The following is a 24667-nucleotide window of genomic DNA, read 5'->3' on the forward strand; positions in this document are numbered from 1 at the left end:
TATGTACCGGCTTTTTAAGGAGCTGTGAGCTCCCTCTAGTGGAGGAGAGGCAGCACTACAACATTACTTGAATTTTTCTACAAGTATTTAATCAGACAAAAAGATGGCACTTTCTCACAGCGTTCTTATCATCATTGTTCCTCTTCATCAGACAAAACCTCAAATGTGTTTTTTAAAACTGAAACAAGTAGCAATAACTTCAGTATGACTTATCGACCTGTTGTTTTATTATTACTGAACAGTTTCATTGAGGTGGCCTGTATTATTACAAACTATCCAGGTGACAGTATTGACTGCCAGTTTGAGCTCAGTTTACAGTATTTATAATCGGGATTAATTCAACTTTTTGTGTTAAAACAGTAACTGCAATCATCACAGCAAAGACAAGCTTTACTATGAGGATTTCTCTCAAGACAGGCTCCATATTTTTGGATTTTTTAGGGAATTTTAAGATTTTAATCAAGATTTTAAACTGACATTAAGCAATTGAACATTTCTTTTTCGACTGGGTGACCCTACTTTAAAAACAAATATCCTCCTGTTCTCTTAATTCTGATGTCTCCTCCCTTAGTTTACTGTGATTGGTGAGCGCAGGTATCTTAAGCCATAAAGTAGATGATGATGTGCGAGCTCGCTCCCCTGCAGGATATAAAAACAGACAAGGATCTTCTTGACTAGAGAAGGAAAGGATCACCCCCATAGAATGAATACACAAATGCTTTATAACATAAAGCTATATTTTGTTAATATGTATATGTGTATATATTTATAAATATATATCGACAGAGCTGTTTCCGACATTGAAAGAGGGAGACAAGTCTTTCAGACCAAACTGTTCCACACCAGGTGTTCTTCAGCTCAGAGTTTTAAAGTTTTTTGCTCTCAAATATCTGAGGAGTTTTTGCATTTCGACTTTTTAAAATCAGTCCTCATCTACCAGCAGAATTGCAGCAGCTCTAAACTCTAAAGAACCAGCTTCTCAGCAGTTTCTGGGACCTAAAAAATACAAGAGAGAAAAAAAAAGCAAAAAAGGTTAAGACTTTAAACCCTCCAAAATGTATGTGTTGCTTGGCAAATGTGTTCAAAAAGTGTAATCAGGAAAAGCTGCGCTTGTGACACAATCACTGCTTTCTTTGTTGCATAGACGGTAAAATGTTCAAGTGAAAAAAAAAAAGATGAGAAAAAAACACTTGGTAAAAGATCTATTTTTGTACAAAGGTAATTTTATCCCTTGCTTGTGTATTCTGTTCTTTCCCTTTTCTTCTGTGGGCTGTTGTAAACTTTGTGGAAAAGCTTATTCAACGAGGCAAGAGACAATTTTCAGATTGAAAATTTAAAGTGAGAAAAGTTGGCTTTGGCACCTTGGTAACTGTGTCGCCTTTACTTTGCCATTTTCAACCTGTCGCTGCAAGATGGGAATGTCTTTCATTATATTTTTGTCTATTTTTAAAGGAGATGGAATTTTGTCATCTGTTCTTTGTGGGTTGTTCTCTGATGTTCTATCTTTCATGGACAGAAAAAAGGTTATTAAAAAACTCAAAAGTGATGCAAGTTGAGTCTGTGTGATGTTCAAGATTACAACAAGGCTTAACAAAAGCACCCAACACCACATTTACTCACGACTCGGTTACATGAAACATACAAAAACTGGTTTTATTAAGTCGCAGGTTATAACTGTCAGATGCAAATGTATATTCCATTAAACCCAGGTTAACTACAGAGAACAGATGCTGCCGGCATTGTGTGTAGAACTACAGCATGAGCTAAGCAAGCGGAAGCGAACAGAAAAAACAGAGACAGCGAACATAATAAAATCACAATACATGTCAATGTAATATGTACAAAAATCCTAGAACACAGAACTGCATTTGGTCACTGTTGTACACTGTAAAATGTTAAAATAAGACATTTTTAGCAGGAGGAAGTTCATAGCATGGGCTTTTGTGCCACCATTAACCCATTTGCTTTATTCAAGTATTTCCCAAGACTAACTTCAAATCATGCTCTAATAATGAACGTTACATTGGAAAATATACCTTGTTATGGCACACAGCTGTTAACACCTGGTATTTTATATTGAGGAAAAACAACACCCCCTGAATAAATATCAGACTAAAGAATACTTGTTACTCTTAACCTAAATCTTGATGGGAAACTCACTCCTCCAAGTTATTGCGACGATACTACACAATTAACACAAAGGCAAAAGAAAAGGCCAAATAACCATTACATTTATTGTACAAAACCAGAAACGCACGCGTGGACATTGTTATGAAGCAGTGACATCAGAGTGAATGCGGTGTCAGAAATACTGTAGCACCAGAACAGAATATCCACATAGCTGCAACTTAATCTGGCACGTAAACAGACAGATGGAATATCTCAGCTGTGACAAAAGCAACACACCTACTGCAGAACTGACTCTGTTTTTGATACTGGGCGTGGCTGATGTGTCTCATTTGGTTCTGCTCGCTGAATTTCATTACCTGAAAGCCCCTCTGCAACCCGCAGGAGCTCTCTGTTAGAAAACAAGTCCTCTTTTCTTACAACAAAATGTAGAAAAAAATATATAAAAAAAGAAATATGAATGGCTCAAAAGATCCGAAAGGGCTTAGCAGTCGCTTTTCCATAGCTTGATGGTTTTGTCATTTTCTAAAGCCGCTGATGCGATGATGTTCTCTGTCGGGTGGCAGGCGGTTGAAATGACGACATCTGAAATGAAGAATGGAAAAGAGGCTGAGAACTGCATTAAAGTTTATAATCATATTACACACAGAGAGCTATTGATGTCCAACAACAGCATGTAATAATTAAATTAAGTGTGAGTTAGATAAATAAACGACATTATTCTGAATTTTGTTTTTTACCAGTACAAAGAAAAGATCCAGTGTGTCTATACCTGTGTGGCCCTGGAGTTTCTGCACAATCTCCTTTGTCTGCAGGTTCCAGATATAAACCATGTTGTCTTCGGAGCCCGACACGATCCACTAGATACAAGAGAACTCAGTGTTGAGTAACATCACATCACACTGCACTGATCGATTACTTCAAAAGCATAAAATAAAACTGCAGGTGAGGCATTAAATAACAGGAGGTTTACAAAAAAAACTCCAAAGAGAATAAAAAAAAGACTACAGATATCATTTGCTTTACATTGAACAATAACTGTTCATTTGTTCATATAAAACAGAGTTCTTACCTTTCCACCGGTGACAGAGAAATTTGCAAATATGCAGTACTTCTCGTTTTTATGGCCGGTGTACGTTTTCAAGCACTGAAATGTTGGAAGAAGAAGGAAAAGTTATTTATCTGTATCACACCTTCAAAAAGTAACCAACAGTGGGAAATATATTTAAGTATTGTATACTATACTAGCAAACAAATGAGCAAGAATATATGTTTTTTATTCTCAAATTCAACTTGCGCAAAACATATCAAACAACATTATCAGGAAAAAGATGTATTGATGATATTTTTTACCTATGAACATGTAACTTATTAACATTCATTTGTGAAGCACTTTTCATACAACCATAATGTAACACAAAGTGCTTTACATAAACAGAAAATCAATAAACAACATCATCACCCCCACCCGACAATCCATGCAGAAGGTAAAATATATGTTATAATTAAAGGGCTTCACAAAACTGGAACTGATCAACTGAGAAATCATAAACTCGTAGTGGACCTAGGATAATAATGTTTAAATTGAAGATAGCAAAATAAGACAATATTAATATAGAAGAAATAAATAAGATAATAAAACACCTCTTACACTATATACTCTACACAGTAAAAAAAATGTGTCCACACAACATGCATTTATTTATTTTTTAATAAAATGAACAAAAAATAATTCAGCTTACCTTTCCTTTGCTGTAGTCCCACAGCTTCAATGTGCTGGAAAGTAAACACAAATACAACAATGTATCTGTTAAACAAATATCATTAAAACAACAATAAATAAACCAAGTATCTTTAATTATATTCATTTCATGTACTCTGTCTACGTTAAACTGCAGCTGAGAACAGCTTATTATAGTGTAATATTGCCCTCTGCTGGAGCAGATGTACAACATAATAACCAACGTCTAAAATAGAAGGACATATTGACTTCACTAAATACTCACTTGTCCAATGTAGCAGCCAGGATGTATTTCCCGTTGGGGGAGAACTTCACAAATGACACAGGAGGGTTGTCATCATCTAACATAAACACAACAACAGGAGGGGCGTCAGTTCACAAATAAGATCAAAATACCTTATACAGTTTGTTCAGAGAGGCTTTAGCCACCCTGACTTTTCCAAACATTTTATAATCCTTTTATTTAGGAAGACTTAGTTCATTACAGAAAAATGGTTTCAAATAGTAAGTGAAATTGAATGCTAATCTACCAAAATACAGCAGTTTCATGCAAATTGACTAAGGCCTGAATTACTGCACTGGGTAATCTTACCTATGAGTGTCTTTAAACACTGCCCTGATGCTGTGTCCCAGATTCGACTGCAAATGTAAAAAAACAGTTATTTAATTAGGGGTTATAAAGACCACATCGGTACGCAACGGACTGAACAAACACGCATGTGAACAGAACTTTTACACATTAAACATGTTTTCATGTTCTGTTGACTGACTGTCCTCAAGTCACATTTATTAAACATAAGTAAAAAAACAGCAGCAAGACACATGAAGCAAAACAGTCTGACTGAGTAGGGCACAACACAAATATGTAAAGCCAGGAGATATAGACGAACTAGACAAGCCTGTTTTGTTGAAGATCTTATGACGACTGAACTGAGAGTCCCAACAGCTGTCAGAGATAATCTGTAGCCATACATGTAGTTATACATTTTGTAATGCAGTTTCCTTAAAGTACTAAGAGTTTCAATTTGTTGTTTTACAGGGAGGGTTTAGGTGCCTGTATGTGTCTATGTGACAACACGTATAAATACAGCCAAACAGGTATCCTTTTTACATCTTTAAGTGTTATTCTTGAAGATCTCAGTTTCGTTCTCTTTGGCAGCACGTATGCTGATAAACAGTAATTGCGGGAGCACACTTCCCAGATATCCAGACAGTGTCGCATGTGTGACGTCCACGGTTGGCTCCGATTCTTACGGTTGTTACTCTTGATTATCCTCGCAGATGGTGACTTTCCTTTTTAGACTGTTTGCCTTCATCTGAGCATCAAATTTGTTTCTTTTTCTTTGGATTTTCACCTATTTTTAAGGTTGTATCTGTCGTCATCGATCTTGTCTTTGTTTGTTCAGCCATAGTAGATTACTGTTTACTCGCAACACTTGCAGAGACCAGAAAAGCAGCCGCTTAGCTCCGCCTACCCTCTCTGGCAGACCAACCACTGCTGGGTGATGGAAAATGCCTGCCTTTGATTTTTTCAGCGAAACTCGTCACAGAAAGCCAGTCTGTAATAATACTATATACTGCAAATGCAAAGGCTTTTATCAGTGCGCTATAGGCTCAATCACCATTGTGATACCTCATTCGGCGATAGATAGTGACTTAACAGACATTTATTTACATTAAGATCTTCGAGATTATCACTTTAATAAACACCATGTATGTGCATTAATTAATTGAAAAAAACACAACAGGGTCTAATTGTAGCCAATTCTAGCTTAAAATGATGCCAAATATTTAGTTGCATAAAATATGTCCAAAGTGAGTTGCCTACAACACCTCTACATCCCCCATTGATAGCGAAAAGCTGGCCATTTAACTATGAAATAGGCGGAGTAGTTATGAAATAGTTATATTTAAAATTGGAGCCAAATTGTGAAAAGGTTTTCACCATACCTTTTTTACCTGCCCCACATTCCCTATATTTCCTTCAACCAGCAAAGTCCTTAGGCTTAGTGAGACCCCAAGTTCTTTTTGCAAAGATTTCTGCCTCCTGGTTCTTCAAACCAACATGTTTTTGCTCACCACCAGTGCCAGAAAGTCCCTTCTTTATGTAGGGTTGCTATCTGTAATGCTACACATATAATAAAGCCAATTTAATCTATAATCCCGTTTTAAAGCAGCTTCACCATGAATATATTCTGCACACTGGACCCCACCACATAAAACTTTGGATATTTTGCCCCCAGCCACCATTTACAAAAAAATGTAGCCCTCACTTATAGCATCAGCCACTATCGGTTAACTTAGAACAAAACAGCACCCAATCACAGATACCACAATAATACATTTAACACTAAAGCCTATCTAGTGTTAGCAAGATACTCTACTAATACAAAAGCATAGCATCCTTATTCTACAATGCTATGTTAACTATTCTGATGCTATTTGGGATTTCTTGGTTAATATATTAATAATTATTATTTATTAAATATTAAAATAAGAATTAATAACTGTTTGTCCAGGTGCTGCTATATGTCAAGCACCATGACATTACTCTATAGTTTAGCACACATCCTCTCATCCTTTTGCTCCTTACTGTGTTAGTTATAAGATCCATTAGGTCGCACTGCACTACTACTAAGAGAGAAGATGCAACGTCACTAGTAAATGTGAACTAGTAAATAAATCGGGTATGCCCAAAAAAAGCGGGATAATTATAGTTTGTTCTCACCAAAGGCCGTCGTAGCTACTGGACACAATCAGGGAGCCATCTCTGTTGAAATGAACCTGCAAACCAAGAAGGATTATTACATTACTGGCACCTTATTCATCTTAAGTTTAGAAGATTCCCTTATACATTAAGAATGGAAAAAAGACTTACAGCCGAGACAGGGTCAGAATGAGCCGGCAATGTTTTCAAACATTTCCCAGTCTTCACGTCCCATATCCTCACACTCTCATCAAACTGCAAGCAGAAATCAAGCATCTTTTACTTTTTATTCCAACATGTGGTATTTATATTTTGCTTGTTTCATGCCGAAAGCTTACTCACCGATCCTGACACGATAAGATTGGACTGGGGGTTGAAGTTGCAGCAGAAGACATAGTTGCTGTGACCTTTTAGAGTTTTTAAGCATTTCCCCTGGATTACAAAAAAACAGTTGAAATGTCACATTCTTTGCTTTGAACAAAGGAAACATCGCTTTTCATTCTGAGCACAATCTGCACAAGTCAATGCTAAAAGTAACGGTGGCTTAAATGGTAAGAAAAAGAAAACAGATGCACGGATTTCCTTTTTAAACTAAGTGCAAGAATGTTACAAGACGTGTCAGCCACAGTTGGCACAAACCGCTGTACTGCCAGTAACTCACTAACAGGCCTTTCAGACTTTTTAAGTAAAATAGTTAATTGGTTGTAAGTGGGAATGTACTTTTTTTAATACAAACATGAGAGGAGTGCAATGATTTATCTGCTCTCTTACCGAGCTGACGTCCCAGATCTTCAGTGTTTTGTCATCAGATGCAGACACTAGGAGGTTGGAGTCAGAGGACCAGGCCACATCAGATATGCCCTACAGATTCATAGAGGATCATTAGAAACATCTGAGGATGATACAACAACTTCACATGGGTAAAAACATATAACAAATGCAATGCCATCTTGCAAAACACATACATTCTGCAGCAGTAAAATGAGAGCCTCCATTAAACTTACAAGTTTGTGTCCAGATATGGTTTTCTCAAACTTGCCGTCATATGCTCCCCAGATTTTGATGAGTTTATCAGCAGCTGTAAAGTAGATATGATAAATAAATAAATAGATATGCATCAAGTGTTGGCACAGCTTCCATGAATGAAGGTTCACTACTGTAAAACAGATGCATTTTCAAAATCCCCATCACGATTTTGGCTTCCCACGATTAAATTGACATTATTGTTGGCGATATTGACGTTTAAAATGCCTGCTGCTCTGCCTGTAGAAAACTCATGTCATGTCATGCAGCGGCAGTTTAGAGTGGAAGAGTAAACAACCGGTTAGGAGAAACAAAAGTCAAATGTCATGAACAGAAGACGAAGAGCTGATGCCCCCCCGAAACAGCTCATCATCTGTTTTTTGGAGGTATTTTCGGTTTGGGGCGAGTGATGTTAAGCAAGAAACAATACTATGCAAAAAGTGCATGAAAGTGCATGTCTGTGCCACAAAGCAACACACCTTACTTGTTCAACCACCGAAAAGAACACCACAAAGTGCAGTATGGTGAAGGCCAGGAGGAATAACTGCATCAAGTCATACACACATAACAGCGACAGTGTCCAACCAAATCCCAAAGACAAACTGAAATCACCAATGCAATTTGCATTGCATTACCATGCAATTGTATTTATTATTTGCCTCTACTATTTGACTTAAACTGAAAGGAAACATGACAGGGGGAAAAAAAATCAGAAATAGTAACTCACATGAGCTGGCGAGCCATTCTCCGCTTGGGCTGAATTTGACAGAGGAGACCGCCTTTGTGTGGCCTGCTAACGTGAATTTCAGGCTGTAGTTTGGCTTGGCGGGTGCTGACTGTTAATGGAAACAAAACATAACATTTAAAAATATCCTCCCGATGTCTGACAAATGGTAAACATTTTAATTTCCAAAATGACATGAAAAATAAATAAATAACGGTAACGTCTCACCTCACACCTTTTCACATTTTTTATTGTGCCTACAATTACCATAAATGAACCACCAGGTAAAGTGCTGCAGTTACAATGGATAGGAAGCCAGAGGAAACATTAAATAAACCTAATAATGAAATCCTAACCTTGCCCTGACTTGCAGATGCCGATGGTACAACTGGAGGTTTTGTGTCAGTCTCTGGTTTCTTGTCTTCTGTTGCCATGGTGAGGAAAAGAGCATCTACTGAGAATGTTCCTGTCAAAGAGGTCAAAACAAATACTAATCATTTAATTTATTATAATTAAGTAAGTCCATTAACTATCACAAACAACCCAAGTTAAACATTGCATAAGAAATTGCATATAGTCTGAAGATTTTATAAGACAGATACAAAGCACGGTTTAAAGATCCACAATTATTCAAATAGGACATGGTAACACTGTCAAGTTTAACAGGTCTGCATGATTGGGGGGGAATGATTGCCTCAGTGTCACAAGTCATACACTGTTATTAATTGTTGTTTGTACAAAAAACAATTCAAAGCTATGCCACCACTGGGAGCAATGCTGTTATTCTCAGTAAATGCTGTGATGAAATCTACTACACAAATTTGTCTTTCGTTAATATTTTTTTGTTGAAAAGCGTAAAAATTGCGTCGCTTCTTTCTCATTTAACAATAAATTTAGCTAAATCAGCTAACTTAGCAATTAGCTAGCAAACGTTTACTGGCCATTTTGAGTATCAACGGTTAAAATAAAAACATACGTCTACGTTTATAAGAGGTATAAATTACAAATATGTTCACGTTCATTCGTGTTTAAATACAATACATAAGAAATGAGGAAATACAAACAAAGGGCCTTCGTTGAGAAATCCAAATCTGTCAGAGACTATAATCTTACTGTGACTAGATATTTAATTCAACATTAAGGATTTCAAGGCCGAAAGAAAAAGAGAACTAAATCTTAAATTCGCTGGTTTTATACAAAAGCTAAAGCCAGTCTGATCATGTAGCCGTCTGCTTTGCAATGATGCTGTTGACAAATTGGCTGAGCGGAGGGGGCCCTCCATTCAAACAATGTGGAATCATTCATAAGCCGATACTCACGGGAATTTAATGCAGCCTCACAGTCAGATTGTTACTCCTTATAGATTGGAAAGAAAAAAAGAACGTTTATCTTCTCAGACGATCATGGAGAATGCATAAATCAATTGGCTTGCGCCTGGATTTTTTGACTATGAGGAGAAGCGGGGAATGTGGTGTGGTAGTGCTCCTTTGCGCAGGCGTGTTACTCTAAGGAACAACGGATAGTATTAAGGGACAATTGGAGTCAAAGGCAAGATCTTATTTTTCCCATGTTCTGAGTCTTTGAAATGGTTGTATTCAACTGTGTTCTCTTGAAAAAAAATTAAATATAACGTTTCCTGTTGTATTATGTCAACACAATACAGAAAAATATAGACGAACTTCTATTATCTTTAAAATTATATTGGTATGACTTACGCACTCCAGCACAGTAGGTGGCGATGCTACCCTCATTTACAAACCGCCAAGATAGTGAGGTAGGCGTGCAGATACCCTGTTGCAGATTTTGGTTTTAGTAAGAAAGTTTTCTTTTTCCAAGTTTGTGTTACAAAGTACTGGAGTAAACAGGTCCTCTTCGTCAGGCATCTATGCGTTGTGTAGCATCTTCTGAAGTTAAACAGTGCTCGAGCCTTTGTCCCGACGTCCCTTCTCAATAAAATTAGTTAGTAAAATGTTGAGTAGCGTTTACGTGTTTTTTAAACCCGCGCCACCCCATCGTCCCAGTCGATACACAACAACTTAGTTACGTTGCAGTTATCGGTTAGCTGCAAGGTAGGTTCCCCAGGCTGTGAGAAAACATTGTACCTTAAACTTGATGCCTTCAAAACATAGGCATGGTGTATGCACAGTCCTTAATGGTTCACGCAGTATGACATGTCGTTATGCTAACGAGTTTCATTGTTTTGAAATAGCGACGTTTGTGTGTATTAATTAACCCTGTGTAAGTTTACTTTCGCCAGCTAACTTAGCCTAATAATGTTGAGCTAATAACATACGAGCAATAGATTTTCAGTAACTGTTAGCTCACCTAACTATGTTTCATTACTCAGTCTAGCTTTCACTATAACGTAACCTTATCTAGTGTGCTGTGATGAATAGAACTTTTTAATAAACCTGACGAGGAAGTTTCCAATAATGTATTTACGGCGAGTTCGCAGTTAGCTTTTATTGTCATGTGCCGTAGGTAGAGTGGTAGCTCATTGCCGTAATCCAAAGTCTGTAGGTTTATTAAAATAATCTGAACTGTAACATTTAAAGCATCAGTTCTTTCTTTCCAGTCTTATACAACGATGTCACAAGCCATTTTCCCTTTATAAGTTCTACTGTTTATAACGGGTTTTCCCCATACAAGGTGATTGTAAAACATCGCATAATGAGCGAGTTCCATTATAGACCAGCGTTAGATTACCTCTCTATTCCACTAACGTTGTGTGTACAATGAGACATACAGTAGTAGAAAGCTTCATTTTAAAAGTGTTTCAATTCAATAAACAAGTTTAGCAAGCATTTCAGTCACCATAGATACAGTCAATCCCTGGTTTGTATAATAATGAACAAATATTACAGCAATTAAAAATGAATTCAACATAGACAGCTCAGTAACATACAGCTGTAAATGCTGTAGTGGTTCGTTACCATAAGCCATTCAACCTTCTCAATTGAAATTATGTTTAATTGTACATAACTTTTGTCTGTACATTTTGGCTATATTAGAACTAAATTTAGAGGCTCAATATCTAAATATTTAAGTTCTGGAATACAGGAGTAATCTCAATCTCATAACTCTGTTTCTGTGAACAGATCACATTGTCTGGTTTGCCAACTATGAATGGAGGAGGTTGGTGTTGCCAGCCGCCATCATCATGTCGGTGAACCAGCAACCTCCACAGGTTGTCAACCCCCCACCTCCTGAGGTGACAAATCCTGGAACACCAGGCCGGAGGACAAACCAGCTGAAGCTCATGCAGAATGTAGTTCTCAAATCCCTGTGGCGGCACCCGTCTGCTTGGCCGTTTCGCCAGCCTGTTGATGCAGTCGCTCTTGGACTACCAGTAAGTAGTTTGTTTTAAATTCATTGAACTTTTAAAATACATCGAAAGACTTTTCAGTGAGTATTTTTTTTAATTATCTTTTTGTACTCAAGAAACAACAAAAAAATTAGCTTATGTAGCTAATTTGAAAAATATTTCCAGTTTACTACAACTGGGACGTTTTTTCCCTACGCTAATTGCTGAGAGTTGGGGACATGGGAACATTGCTAAAACACAGTCAGAGGAGATGAGAAACACAAGTGGTAAGTTGAGTTAACCAGAAATGAAAAGTCTTTTTATTGCACATGAAAACTTTGTGCACAGACATTTCCAGTACACCAAGAGACAGTTTGGTAGCAATTTAAAAGTTTGTCTTTATTTTCACTTAAACTTCTAAATGTGTTTCCCTCTCTTGGGAGTTGGTTTAAAACCTCTCTTATCTTTTTCTTCATCAGGATTATCACAGGATAATAACATCTCCCATGGACTTAGGAACCATCAAGAAACGACTAGAGAACAACTATTATTGGAGTGCAAGTGAATGTATGCAAGACTTCAACACCATGTTCACCAACTGCTACATCTATAATAAGGTGACAAGCTTTATTATTGGATATATTACACTGTTTAACCTCACAGAAGCTAAACCCTTACAACTTTCCCTGTGTGTCCTAGCCTACAGATGACATAGTGCTGATGGCTCTGGCCTTGGAAAAGGTTTTCTTGCAAAAAGTTTCCATAATGCCCACACAGGAGGTGGAGATATTGCCTCATGCAGCCAAGAGGAAGGGCGGAAATAGCAACAATCAAGGTAAACTTACTTAGATCTTTTAAGAGCTAATAATTAAGGGCTACTTCACATGTCCCTGACACCAAATAGTTACTAGACATAACAGAGGTTTCAATCTCAGAGATCAGATCGCATGAATTTAATAAACTAACAGCCTAAGGTGATGTCTCAATTGTGCATACTCTGCAGTAGGTGTAGACAACTAAGGGACAGCAGGATGGAGTTGGATTTGTGACATGTTGCTACAAAAGAAGGGACTTGAATAGATAAAAAAATAAATACAAAAAAAAAGGAAGTCAGTCAGTAGCTTCAATGAAAGAATTGTAAAATTACTAGAAACAGGTTTTCCAAACAATCCGTGTGCTGTTTTCTGTGCATTAGCACATTTTAAGTGACGTTGCTGCCTGAGCCTGCATTTTATGTAATATAAATCAAAAGGTTAGATTGGTTAGTACGACTGGATGTGACAATCCCTGGAGTTTCAGCATTACAATTGCTGGAGTGGGGTTGTTTTTGGAGGTGCCATCATTAAGATACATCTTCATTTGTGAACTCTGACATCACAGGGTGTTCTGGCACCCTTTTTCCAGCTGGGTCCAGCTATGCCTTGATGGACGTGACCCACTATGTCCCGGTGCTGGAGGGCAGATTTTGCATATAATCGCCATGGTGAATACCAGGGGAGAAATGATACAGCTCGCCATTATGCCTTTCTCCAGGTGCTGCCAGGCACTGGTGTGGCCCTGAGTTGTTACACAGAACTGGAGGTCCTGGAAGTAAGCTTTTACCAGCCTTGTGATACCCCCTGGAACCTGAAAGAAGTTGAATGCTGCCCAAAGGGACTCGTGAGGAACAGCGCCAAAGTCTTTTGCGAGATCAAGGAACACCATGCAGAGGTTTTTTCTTTTCCTTCTTCGCAGTTTAAATCTGGTGCCAGATGAAGTTTGCGTGATCCTGAGAAGCCACAGATCCCCGCATTCTGTGTTCATCTGGTGTCTAGGTGAGTGAATTGGGGGCATGTCATCCAGAGTGGTGACTGGCTCTTGCCTCTGGTTGTCAGTGTAGTGTTCCTCAGGTGCTCCTCAAGCTCCCTTATTGGTGCTCTGAGGCCTCCAGTCTTCTCCTTGACAGAGAGGCTTTAGACAATGTTGTACGGGTCTTTCTAGAAGCCTGTCCTTGCTCGTTCTTTCTTCTTGTGTTGCTTTCTTAGCCATTCTGCTCTTCGCAACTTTGACAGTCATTGCTTTGTTTCTTCCCGGAGTGCCTCAAGTCCTTTACTCTCCACCTTGGTGGCTTTCCTCCCCTTCTTCCTCAGCTGTCTCCTTTCCTTCCCTAGTCAGTCAAGTTGCTGCTGCCTCCTGGATTTCGGCTGGGCTGACGGCTCCTTCGGTGTCCTCTGGATCTTGACCTTTGCACCAAATCTCTCTGCCCCGTAGTTGGTGTCTCCCATCCTCTCCAGCTTGCTTTTCCACACATTCCCTCAAGCCTTGTAGAAGACGGACAAGCTCTGTGTTTCTTTTAGCAGGACTTCGGCCAAAGGATTTGAAGGATTTCATCCCTTTCCCTCCATCTTACACCACATCCTGTATTGACTTATTTTTGCTGCTGGATCGTAGCTTGACTATATACACTATTGCATTGTTACTGGACAATGGTCATTCAGTATATTTTAGGCCCCTAATAAGTTTACCTGTTAAAAGCATATTTTTATTCATATTAGAGAGACCTTGGTGTTCCTCTCGGGGCTGGATCAGGCGTGACTATTTTGCTTGTTTGGCTTGTGGCGTCCAGCCAGACTGCATGTTGCTTTCTGAATAATATGCCCTTTAAATAGCGGGGAAATACTGTGCATCTGCCTTTAGACCTGGACTTTGTTGGTCAAAGTGCCCAATGTAGCAATGAACCATCAACAGACTGACCACACCTCATTTCAAGTCGAACTTTCTCATTGGCACAACTTCATTGGGTACTTACACAACATGCGCGCTGGGCATGATGGTGACCTCTGAGTTTGACAGAAAGCTGTCACCAACAGTTCTGTTGTGCTGTGTGTTGTTTTGCATCTGGTGTAAGGTAGCAAATGTTTTCTATATTTTAGAAAATGGAAATGGAATTTTTTTTTTGCTTCTTCTATGGCCTTCATTTGTGCTAATACATGTTTTCAGGTGGGCAGAATGACACTACCCCTACAGGTTCTTCACCTACCACAGCCACATCTCAACCAATCCTCAGCTCCACACTCCCCAGCTTACCCTTAACGCCCGGTCAGTCATGGCAGACTACTTCAAAAGTGAGTTGCTATTTGTGCATCTAACCCTCAATCATGTTATTTTTAAAATCACAGAGAGTGAGGAGGTTTATACCTTATTGATGTTTTTTTTCTTATTTGGGCCAATGAAGAAGAAAGGGATGAAGCGGAAAAATAGCTCATCTGACTTGTCCTCAGCAGCAATAGCCAGTGGGAGTGATCTATCAGAAAGCAAGAGGAGACGTCAGAAGGAAGGAGACAAGAAGTTGCCACAACAAGAAAGCGGACAACTGAAGTATTGCAACGATATTCTGATGGAAATGTTTTCTAAGAAACACGCAGCAGATGCCTGGCCTTTCTACAAACCTGTCGACGCTAAAGCTCTGCAGCTAAGCGATTACCATGAAATCATCAAATACCCCATGGATCTCAGCACTGTTAAAGTATGAACTTTTTACTTTTACATGTACATTTTCTCTATTGGTTTTCCATTATTTACAATTAAGGTTTTCATAATAACTTTAAATTCCAGAAAAAGATGAATAGAGGAGAGTACCAGGATGCGCAAAGCTTCGCTGCAGACGTACGATTAATTTTTTCCAATTGCTACAAATACAACCCTCAACACCAAGAGATTGTCACTATGGCCAGAAGACTTCAGGTGAGTTTGTAATTATTACATTCGGGATTTAAGAAATTAAATAAACACTGAAATTCCTTACGATGCTTTAAGCTCAGTTTTCGGTTTCACACATTTCTTTCTTTCCTTATGGTACACATGTTTGCTTTAGAGTGTGTTCGAGAAGAGGTTTGTAAACCTGCCAGACGAGCCAGTGGAGTTAGAGTCGCAGATGAACGGTGCAAGTTTAAGTGGCATACGTGTCAACAGCTCCTCCAACTTGGCAGTGGAGCGTGACACCCAACTTGTTGAGTTGAAAGAACAGGTGGGTTTCTTCAAAGATCACAGGCTTGTTTTTTAACGTCAGTGTCTGCTAATCAAAAACCTTTAGCTTACCTGCACAACCTGTACTAGCCATCTGTAAGTTTAAAGTGCTTTTGTAAATGTTCACATCTCGCACAGACCAAGTTAGAGTAACTTCTTAATTTCCGCTTTTTTTTTTGAGCAAATATAGAATCCAGTAGGATCAGGTTTGCCCATCAAATAGCCAACATGTCAAAAACATGTTAACAACGTATTTTTAACAAATATAGTTTTCATGCAAAGCTTCATGCTAAATACATAGCAGTGATGTAATAGGTATTAAGCAATTTCCCCCATTGTCTTCTAACTAGCCATGTAAACTACAATAGGAAGAAGTAAGTATCTCTACCATAGACACGTAGAACAATGGCCGATTTTTTTTGGCTTACTTACAATATTACCCCTGTACCACGATTGGTATTGCTCAACCAGACTCATGCCAATTCGCAGCTTTATAATATCCTGTAGATAAACACATGGAGGGGTCGCATGACCCACAAATTATCCACAAGTGAAGTGCAATGAAATTGAACTGCTTCCACAACAGTAGTTTGATAATAACATTTGCTTCTTAAACCTTGTGTTTTTGCTTGTCTCTATTCTTACACTTCAGCCTCTTTCACACATGGACAATTTCAGGACCGTCTGATCCCGACATTACCCAGAGTTGCCCATTCACACATATCCCTCACAGCAGTGGGGGGAGCGGGGGGCAAGTATATTTGGCACCTAATTATGTTGTGTCTTTTTTAAAAATCTGTCTTAAAGATCGTCATCCAAGATCAATTAACTTGCTGGACACTCGTTCCTGGCGTTCTGTCCCTCACATACCTGCAGCAGTGTCTCCCACATGCTTATCAGAAGACACACACACACACGCACGTGCGCATTCGCTATTACGACCCCCCTGTAAATGCATTGATTGAGGTGTGACGTTTTCTGTTTAATACTGATCTTCTTATTCTGTTTTAAAAGATTGCATGTGCAGCTGTGTGTCGGTCTCATTAGTCGGATATGATCGATTCGACACGTAACATTGAGCCTCCTTCACATGTGGCTCACCTGCTGCTGTGAAAACGAGATCGCTGGTGAAAAAATACAAAATGCGAGAAATAACTGAAGAGAAGCGAGGTGAGCAGATTAAAGTAGTTTAGTGAACAAACATTAACATATGGTGGAGTAAGAATGAAGCACAGTCCTAAAGGAATTATGATGATGATGATGATGATGAACTTTCTTTAAATAGGGTGATGTATTGTTCGCTGCAAACCCCCCCCTCCCTCCCCTGTCACTCGCTCGCCATGAATGTTTCTGCTGCGTTCACACATCGGCTGACCCGGACTTTCTCCCGGACATTATACTGGTTGCTGGCAGGAGAAAGTCAGGGTAATGTCGGAGTCAAAAAATCGCCCGATTGCATTCACACATGCAGCCCACCTGGGTAAAGTCCAGACATGTTCAGGAGTGAAATGCATGTGTGAAAAGGGCTTTACTGTTACACTCACAGCTTACAGAAACTACCCTCTGGCTTTCACTTCTTCTTTAGTTTCTGTGCTGCTATTTTTCTTGGCATTTTCGATTTTAATACTATTGTATGGTACCAAACTAGCCCCTTTCTCTCTACCCAGCTTAAAGCTGTTCACGAAAAGCTAGCCGCACTCTCTGGAGTGATGAAAACGAAGAAGAGAAAAGAAAAGGACAAGAAAGAGGATAACAAACAGAACAAAGGCAGTACAAACACCAGCTCCAGGTAGGGCATTTCACATAACGAATGAACTCTATTTTAATAGTGTACCACTTTTTTACATGGTGACGTTTGAGTGCTTTGTCATACATTTCAGACAGGCGTGGAAGAGCAGTACGGACTGGGATTCGGATGATGAATCTCTGCCGTTGTCATACGAAGAGAAGCACCAGCTGAGCCTGGAGATTAATCGGTTAGCTGGCATGGAGCTCGGCCGCGTGGTGCACATCATTCAGACACGAGAACCCTCAATGTGTGACGCCAACCCGGATGAGTTTGAGATTGACTTTGAGACACTGAAGCCATCCACTCTGCGCGAGCTGCAGCAATACGTGAGGTCTTGCCTGTATAAGAAGATGAAGAAGTTTCAAAGTGAGTATAACGCCCTGCTGCTTTTTTCTTTTGAGTCATTCGACATCTACGATTCAACTGGTGATGGTGCCTCCTTTACTTCCCTTCATCCAGAGAAAAGCGGTCAAGCTGCATCTTATCAGGCCACCTGCAGCAGTTCTTCAGACTCTCCTGCCAACAGCAGTGCAAGTGACTCCAGTTCAGAAAATGGTGACCTGTGACAACTTAAACAGTTTTCTTTATTTATTCTTTTGTTACCTAAAAAACACACTTCAAAACAGTTCTTTTTACACACTTATTTTTGTACTTGTTTCTATGTTTTTTATGTGGAAAATAAAAATTCCCTAACACAGTTTTTGTATTCAGTCAGGCTTTTCTCCCTCTGTTTCTTTATAAATCGCAATATCCGTTGCTGCTGTTTCTTATCAGACACTATAAATTCACAATGTAGCTGGGTGGCATGCTTCTGCGGCTCGGTCAGATTTCATAATATCTGAGTCTCAAACAATATCCTGTCTGTCATTCCTTTTCTTCATCCTGTTTAATTACAGCACAGGCCTTTTTCAAATGCATCACAGAAATGCTGCTTTCAATATTCAATTGTTTCACTACACAGCTCTCAGTGATGTGAGTAGGAGCATTTAGCAATGGATTACCTCCCTAGGAATTACAATTTAGAGATTTCAGTCCCAAAAATGCAAACGCCTTTAAGGTGGAGGTCTTCTAATGTGTTCAACAGTGTCTGTGTAGTTTGTGTGACAGGTTTGCTCGGTCTCTTAGGACAGTGTTTTTTTCCTTGGAGCCCCCCTAGCCCGCACACGTACACCAAAACAATAAAGTGATTAATTCCAAATCTTTATTGGAAAAAGTTAACACTAATCAGCCTATAGTTCTTTGTCGTTTTAATTACCTTTAGTTATTATAATAAACACCTCTTTTAGTTACATTTAAATATGTGGATGTAAGCATTTCTGCATGCATGTATGAATGTATGTCAAAAAATATACTGTATCTGTGTGCACACGTGTGTATGTATGGATGAATATATTTTGTTAATAGTTGAACAGACTTGATTATCAAGTAAGTGCTTGTTTAATGATTTCATTTAACGTGCAAATCTAATCTTGACAATCTCGGTGCAGGAAAAGCCTTGCGCACCCCCAAACGATCTTTTGCGCCCACCTAAGGGGGGCCCGGACCCCAGGTTGGGAACCACTGCCTTAGGAGAATTAATGAACAATTCACATTTTCCCCCTTTTCCACCTAATAATTTTTATTGCAGAACCAATCATGCTGAAAATGTCTTCCTACTGTTTAGGGTCATTTACAAAAGAACATGATGTAGAGGTTTAACTGTGTTTTCCTTTCATCCTGGCTTCTAAAGAATGTGGATTAAAGGCAATTTACGGGGACTTGAAACTTGAGTTCAGTAATTCATCAAGGTGAACATCTTGCAACTGTTATTAATGTTTACATAATGCAATGCAGACCTTTCAAATCAGTTTGCGCATATAACCGTGTTACCATGCAACAAGAGTGTGGACAAAAAAAGACAAGAAATTATGAATTTTAATTCAGTAAGAAGATCAAAACTACCAACTGGGGGGCTGGGGAAATCTAGAACCTTCTCGAAAACCATTCCAAGGAATGTAGTTGCTAGAAAATGAACCTCAACATGAAAACAAGAAAAGGAAACACTAAAGGGCCCCTTTTGTACCTTTTTTTAACCACTTATTTTAACTGTTAGTTTCCACCGTTCCGGCAAATTGAATTTATCTTTAGTGCCACACATGCATGCATTCCATGCATACATACAACATTTCTAGAAGTCACTGCTACTTGTAATAAGATCCTGATATTTGATATGCACTGTTCCATGGTGAGGCTCTTAATCAGACTTTTTGTTAATAAAAATAAAAGCACAAACTAGGCTTAACGTTCGTTTCACAGGACAGGTGTAAAATACTTGGAATATTGAGTTCTTTAGTAAACAGCATACACCATAGTGACATAACGCCCTCCTGCCTGAATCATTTACTCCACTTTCAGCTGGCTTGCCAAATGCTCTGCAGAAACTGGCACACACCCAAAGCTGACCAGTTCAAACAGCTGGTGCCTTCTCCAGCTTACGCTCCATCGGATCACAGTGCTTAACTCTTTTCAACAAGGGCTGGAGGCACTGGGGATGTGTAGTCATGGTTGTTTTTTATGAGAAGCCTGGTACTAAAGCCTTGAATTGCATTGCCAGAACTGTGGTTCAACGCTGCTTGTAGTTCAGTAATCCACCAGGAGATGGCCACAGTGTACTATCCTAAGCTTTATGATCGCTTTTTATTGTTTCACTTAAACAAAATGCTGGTAGAGTTTGTTATGTAGCCTTTTATTTTATGTATTTTTTAAATTAGTTTTTGATTTAGTCTTATCACTTCATAAGAGAAAGGCATGTTAAAGTGGGTTTCATTATGAGAAAGTAACCAAAAAGTATTTAAAATACAGAACAGATAAGATATGATCTCTCAATCCCTTAGCATACTAATGTCTCTTTTTATTAAACAACATAAAAGGACACACACGTGCTCCAACATCAGTGCTGGTAGAAACAACAGGAAGCCCCAACTGCATACACAGTGTGGGGTCATTCATCATTGCACTTTATTTTTCTCTGGCCCAGCTTGCTGTCCATGCACTGTGCATGTTACAGGGAGGGGCTCTCTTTGTGACCTGCATTCCCATCATGCCACATGTAACATGCCACTCAGCACCCAGCAAACAACCTTGGGGCATGATTGATCAGTGCCACAACTTCATTGACAACTAGTCATTTCTGCCACTTCTGGTCATCGCTCACAACGCATGAATCCAATGTTAAAAAGACCACACATGCAACTCTGCAGACACAACACATGGAGACTGAGTTTGCTTTGATTAATGGATCTCTGGTTTTCATTTTCTTTGCACCACATTGTAGTGAAGAAGAACATTCGGGAAAATATACAGACTCATTGAATACGACCTTACAATGTCAGTTTGAATCAAGGTATGTAGAATGAACTGCACATGTATGCACTCCTGTTCAGTGAACGATTAATGCTAATGTGACATATAACCAGAATCTTAATTGCAAATTAGCTGATAGTGTTTTAATAAAGGGAGAGTCTCTTTTTTTATGTGCTTAATTTGTAACAAAATATATGATGCTTGTTAATCTACTTTAAAACCATTACTTATCCAAGAAGAAAGTTTGCTGAGTATGTTCTTTTGCAGCACTGCACTATATTATATTCAAACACTGTATATGCATACAGTATGTTCACTACTGGGAGCTGTCCAGAACCATTAGCTTCTACCCAGCAGTATTGCTGGATCAGCTAGGGAAAAAATTAGTCAGAACCCCGTTTCTATAACCTTTAGGCCACTGCTGCCTGTTTTACTTTACATTTAGGTTACAGATGCCTCCCATTATGCTGTTTGTTTCCTTGAATGTTATCTGTTGGCTTTTGGTGGGGTACATGAAGGAATTACTGTTGCACTGACTTTAAAAGAGGCCATAACAGGAAGTTCCAGAATCATCTATATTTGAAATGTTGTGACCTTCAGTTATCTGTCTGACAGGATTTACAGAGTAAACATCCTCTTTAAAAGAAAAACAAAACTTTTTCACATCGTATAGAAAAGCACATATTGTCAATGCTAATCCAACCACAGTCTTTGCAGTTGACCATTGCAATCTGTTCTAAAGCTGTCATGGGTTAAGATCCATTCCCTTCAGATCTGACAACACAAACAAGCAGCCTTGTTTTTCTCAGCTTCTCTTTCTGAAGTATGTTTTCAGCTGGCCCTGGATCTGGTGTGAACATGGTAACCCAATTCCCCCCAAGAAAAGGTCCTGCTTAAAGATTTATAAGCCATATTTTAGGCTGATGGGGCCGTTCAAAAGGGCTTTAAAGGTTAAGTGATCTTAGGGCGCCATCAGCCAAACTCAGAGAGCATTTGTACATCACAGGACAATCAGTCGCCATTCACCCAGCTCCCATCTTCTTTTTTATGCCCTTTTTCTGTTAAGCTTTAGTTAACCATAAAGAGTCAAAATCTGGTATTATCCTAAACACATTTTGATTTAATAGTCCAATATCGGACAGAAAGGTTAACTTGTTCACTCTATCATGTCTATAGCTGTTGTCATTGTTGTAATAGATCCTCCTTGATTCTGGACTGGTGCACACATTGACAAGGCTCGACAATAACTTGAGTCCCGCCAGTTTTGCTGATTGGCTAATCGTTAACCCCCAATGGCTCTTATTGGCCCGAAGGTTTTGTGGTTTTGTGACCAGAGAAACTGTTGCAAAGGAAATCTGTACATTTGCATGAGTTGGGAAATTCAGAGGTGTGGACCCAGGCAAGTGTGCTGAAACGTTCACTCACAATTTTTCTTTTATGTTGTATCATTTTTCTTGAAGTCACGCCACCCAGAATTAATTTTAAGAAGAAGGAAAAAACATTGCATTAAATGTACAATGCTTATAGACTATATATACATACTGAATAAGATTTGGAGCCTTACTCTGATATCAAACACCACGTGTGGAAACTGATCACTGGATGATTCCATTTAGACTCCCACAATGTACTGCTGGTAGGTTATGGGATTAAACCCTGCATGGGGCCAATTAGCCTGAGGTAAATTGGGAGATATGTAGTCAGCACTCAGAACCTCTAACATATGTGCTCTTGAATGACTCGTCACACCCCCACATTGTGTAAATACCAGCAAAATCTCCTCAGGCACCATGCTGGTCATACCATTATGGTGAATAAGAGCATGAATCTGCAGAAGAAGACACAGCAACAGATGGTTGAAGTCCAACTGGAATTTGGCTTACATGCTCTTTATAGGGGTCATGGTGCAGTCTTGGATGTCTTTCCATTTCCCTGCAAACTTTGCAGCAAATGTGTAAGGCTTTACTGACCTTACACCTAGTCTTTGAGATTCATCTTTCTTTCAGTGGTTGCCAGCTTCTTCTCACAAATTCTTAGCCCCTGATCTGCACTTAGATATGTCTTAAAAGCAACAGGTGCATAAAATAATGGGCAGAACTGAGATGTTGAGTTTATCTGCTGAATTTCTCTGAAAACACCCTCTTTAGAGGCTTATCCTTTTATTGAATGCAAAAGGAATAAGCGTGGATTATAGTAACACCTTCCTTGGCAAAAGGAACAAAAGATGGTAAACTTTTTGGTTCCGCTCCTGCAGTTCTGTCACATCAATCTTAAGTACATAATGTGTCGTATCAATTTGTCCATTTGACACCAAGTGAACACATTTAGGTTTGAGGACATAGTTACTGGCCTATTCCAAACCAAGCAGCCACAAGAGCTGAAGAAGACGATGCCTTTGACACAGCTAGACAGAATATTCACGGCCATTGTAAAGAGCTGAAAGTGGCCATTTAGATCCTCGCTTAAGCCATAAATATATTGATGGTTTCAAAGTGTCCACTAATACATGGTCTTCATGTTTAAATCCAGCTTCTTACTCTTCTTTCAGATAAAACAGAAGCCCTGAACATCGGACTTTGCTGTGCAGCTCTATTTTATGCCTGGAGATAAATGAGCCAGATGTGTAACATCCCTGTGGAAATCTGAAGGTGGGGAGGAAATTATGACCAAGGTGAGAAACTAATGAGACATGACGAAGAGGGTTTAAGAAGAAACACGTGGCATATTGATTTTAATGACATTTAAGTGATTAATTGACCAATTTTGATTATTTTTTTAACAAGGACTGACATTAGGGAATCTCAAAGGAGGACAGAGTTTTAAGGGAAAGAAATGAAACGAGACTTCAACGTCAAAACCTAGTATGTAGCTGACCGCATCAGGTCAATGTGTGCTTTTGTGGGCAATGTGTTACTAGGACTGTCCTTATGAGGCCGATGACAACGTGTTTGAAAGCAGGTGTGCGCTGCGGACGTAGGTGAGGACAGCGGACAAGCAGTAGAGGAGCAAAGTATCCAGAGCCGTATAGACAGAGAGTCGTGTCAGTGGAGGTCCAATATGCTCCATGATCTGCCATTGCAATGTTGCAACTCTCCCTCTCTATGGCTCTGAAAGTACCGTCACTCACTCACTCACTCAGTTACTCAGTCAGTCACGTACAGACCCATGTTTAGGGCTGACCCTGGCAGTCAGACAAAAAAGTATCCACAGACAAGAAGAAAACTAAAAAAAGGAACTGCAAAAAGCTGTTATGAGTAATGTAAGTTATGGATTGAATCAGTATTTGCAGAGTTGTTGAAGAGAGCATCTGGCATCTAGATTAGTGGATGATTGCATCTTGAGCAAACAAATTAACCAACGATGTAACAAACATTAACAAAACCTACAAAAAATCCTCCTGTTAGCAGAAAGCTGAAACTAAGTTTTCAGCCACTTGGAAACATCGCAAAAAAACATCGAACTTTTTAAATTATGTTTGCAAAAAGTTGCTAACTTCAAAAACAAGCAGACGAGAAACAACATTAGTAGTCATTTGGACCCGTTTTTCTAGCCACTTGATGACTGCAAGGCCAACTTTCTCATTTCACTGAACTCCTGAGGGAAATATGTGGCTCTTCAGCAGCTAAATGCCCCACCACTATGCTCACCAGGTAATTGCTAACTTTGTTTGACGGTTGGTGCTGAATCAGTAACATACAGATGATTTATCAGAGCTTTTTTTTTTTTTTACCGATAGTTGCCTGCTCTGTCTGAAAATGATGCTGAATAGAGCTGTAAGAGTCAACCAAATCATTTAAGTAGCTGGAAGTGAAACCAACCACTGAAACAATGTAAAGCAGAAGGGGGCTGCAGCGTTGGTGATAATTCTATGTCACTATGTACAGCCCAAGTTACACAGTCATTTC

The 24667-nt window shown here is 39.1% G+C and overlaps 2 protein-coding genes across 5 annotated transcripts; one reads left to right on the plus strand and one right to left on the minus strand.

The window, feature by feature from the left end:
* Nucleotides 1-1634: 1634 nt before the first annotated feature.
* LOC138605112 (WD repeat-containing protein 5) lies at nucleotides 1635-9796 on the minus strand. Its single transcript, XM_069677207.1, has 14 exons — nucleotides 9642-9796; nucleotides 8679-8788; nucleotides 8326-8434; nucleotides 7580-7653; nucleotides 7347-7436; nucleotides 6918-7007; nucleotides 6747-6830; nucleotides 6597-6652; nucleotides 4461-4507; nucleotides 4134-4209; nucleotides 3870-3903; nucleotides 3200-3274; nucleotides 2900-2987; nucleotides 1635-2712 (listed from the first exon to the last, which is right to left on the minus strand). Exons 2-14 carry the CDS (start codon nucleotides 8754-8756, stop codon nucleotides 2612-2614), a joined length of 1002 nt encoding a protein of 333 aa, XP_069533308.1. The 5' UTR covers nucleotides 8757-8788; nucleotides 9642-9796; the 3' UTR covers nucleotides 1635-2611.
* Nucleotides 9797-10112: 316 nt separating this feature from the next.
* LOC138605074 (bromodomain-containing protein 3-like) lies at nucleotides 10113-18190 on the plus strand. 4 transcript variants are annotated; one of them, XM_069677157.1, is made up of 11 exons: nucleotides 10113-10134; nucleotides 11421-11671; nucleotides 12106-12243; nucleotides 12326-12461; nucleotides 14606-14730; nucleotides 14841-15131; nucleotides 15221-15349; nucleotides 15480-15632; nucleotides 17299-17420; nucleotides 17512-17786; nucleotides 17880-18190. In XM_069677157.1, the coding sequence occupies exons 2-11, from the start codon at nucleotides 11483-11485 to the stop codon at nucleotides 17984-17986; spliced, it is 1665 nt and encodes a 554-aa protein (XP_069533258.1). In that variant the 5' UTR covers nucleotides 10113-10134; nucleotides 11421-11482; the 3' UTR covers nucleotides 17987-18190. The 4 variants fall into 4 exon arrangements, with proteins under 4 accessions (XP_069533258.1, XP_069533257.1, XP_069533260.1 ...); XM_069677156.1 differs by lacking the exon at nucleotides 10113-10134 and adding an exon at nucleotides 10229-10391; XM_069677159.1 differs by lacking the exons at nucleotides 10113-10134; nucleotides 17880-18190 and adding an exon at nucleotides 10229-10391 and having other exon boundaries at nucleotides 17516-17687.
* Nucleotides 18191-24667: the final 6477 nt, after the last annotated feature.

This window comes from Semicossyphus pulcher, unplaced genomic scaffold, assembly GCF_022749685.1.
Source record: "Semicossyphus pulcher isolate SPU_LCO1_2020_fin unplaced genomic scaffold, fSemPul1.0.p SCAF_28, whole genome shotgun sequence".
In the NCBI taxonomy this organism is placed as follows: domain Eukaryota; kingdom Metazoa; phylum Chordata; class Actinopteri; order Labriformes; family Labridae; genus Semicossyphus; species Semicossyphus pulcher.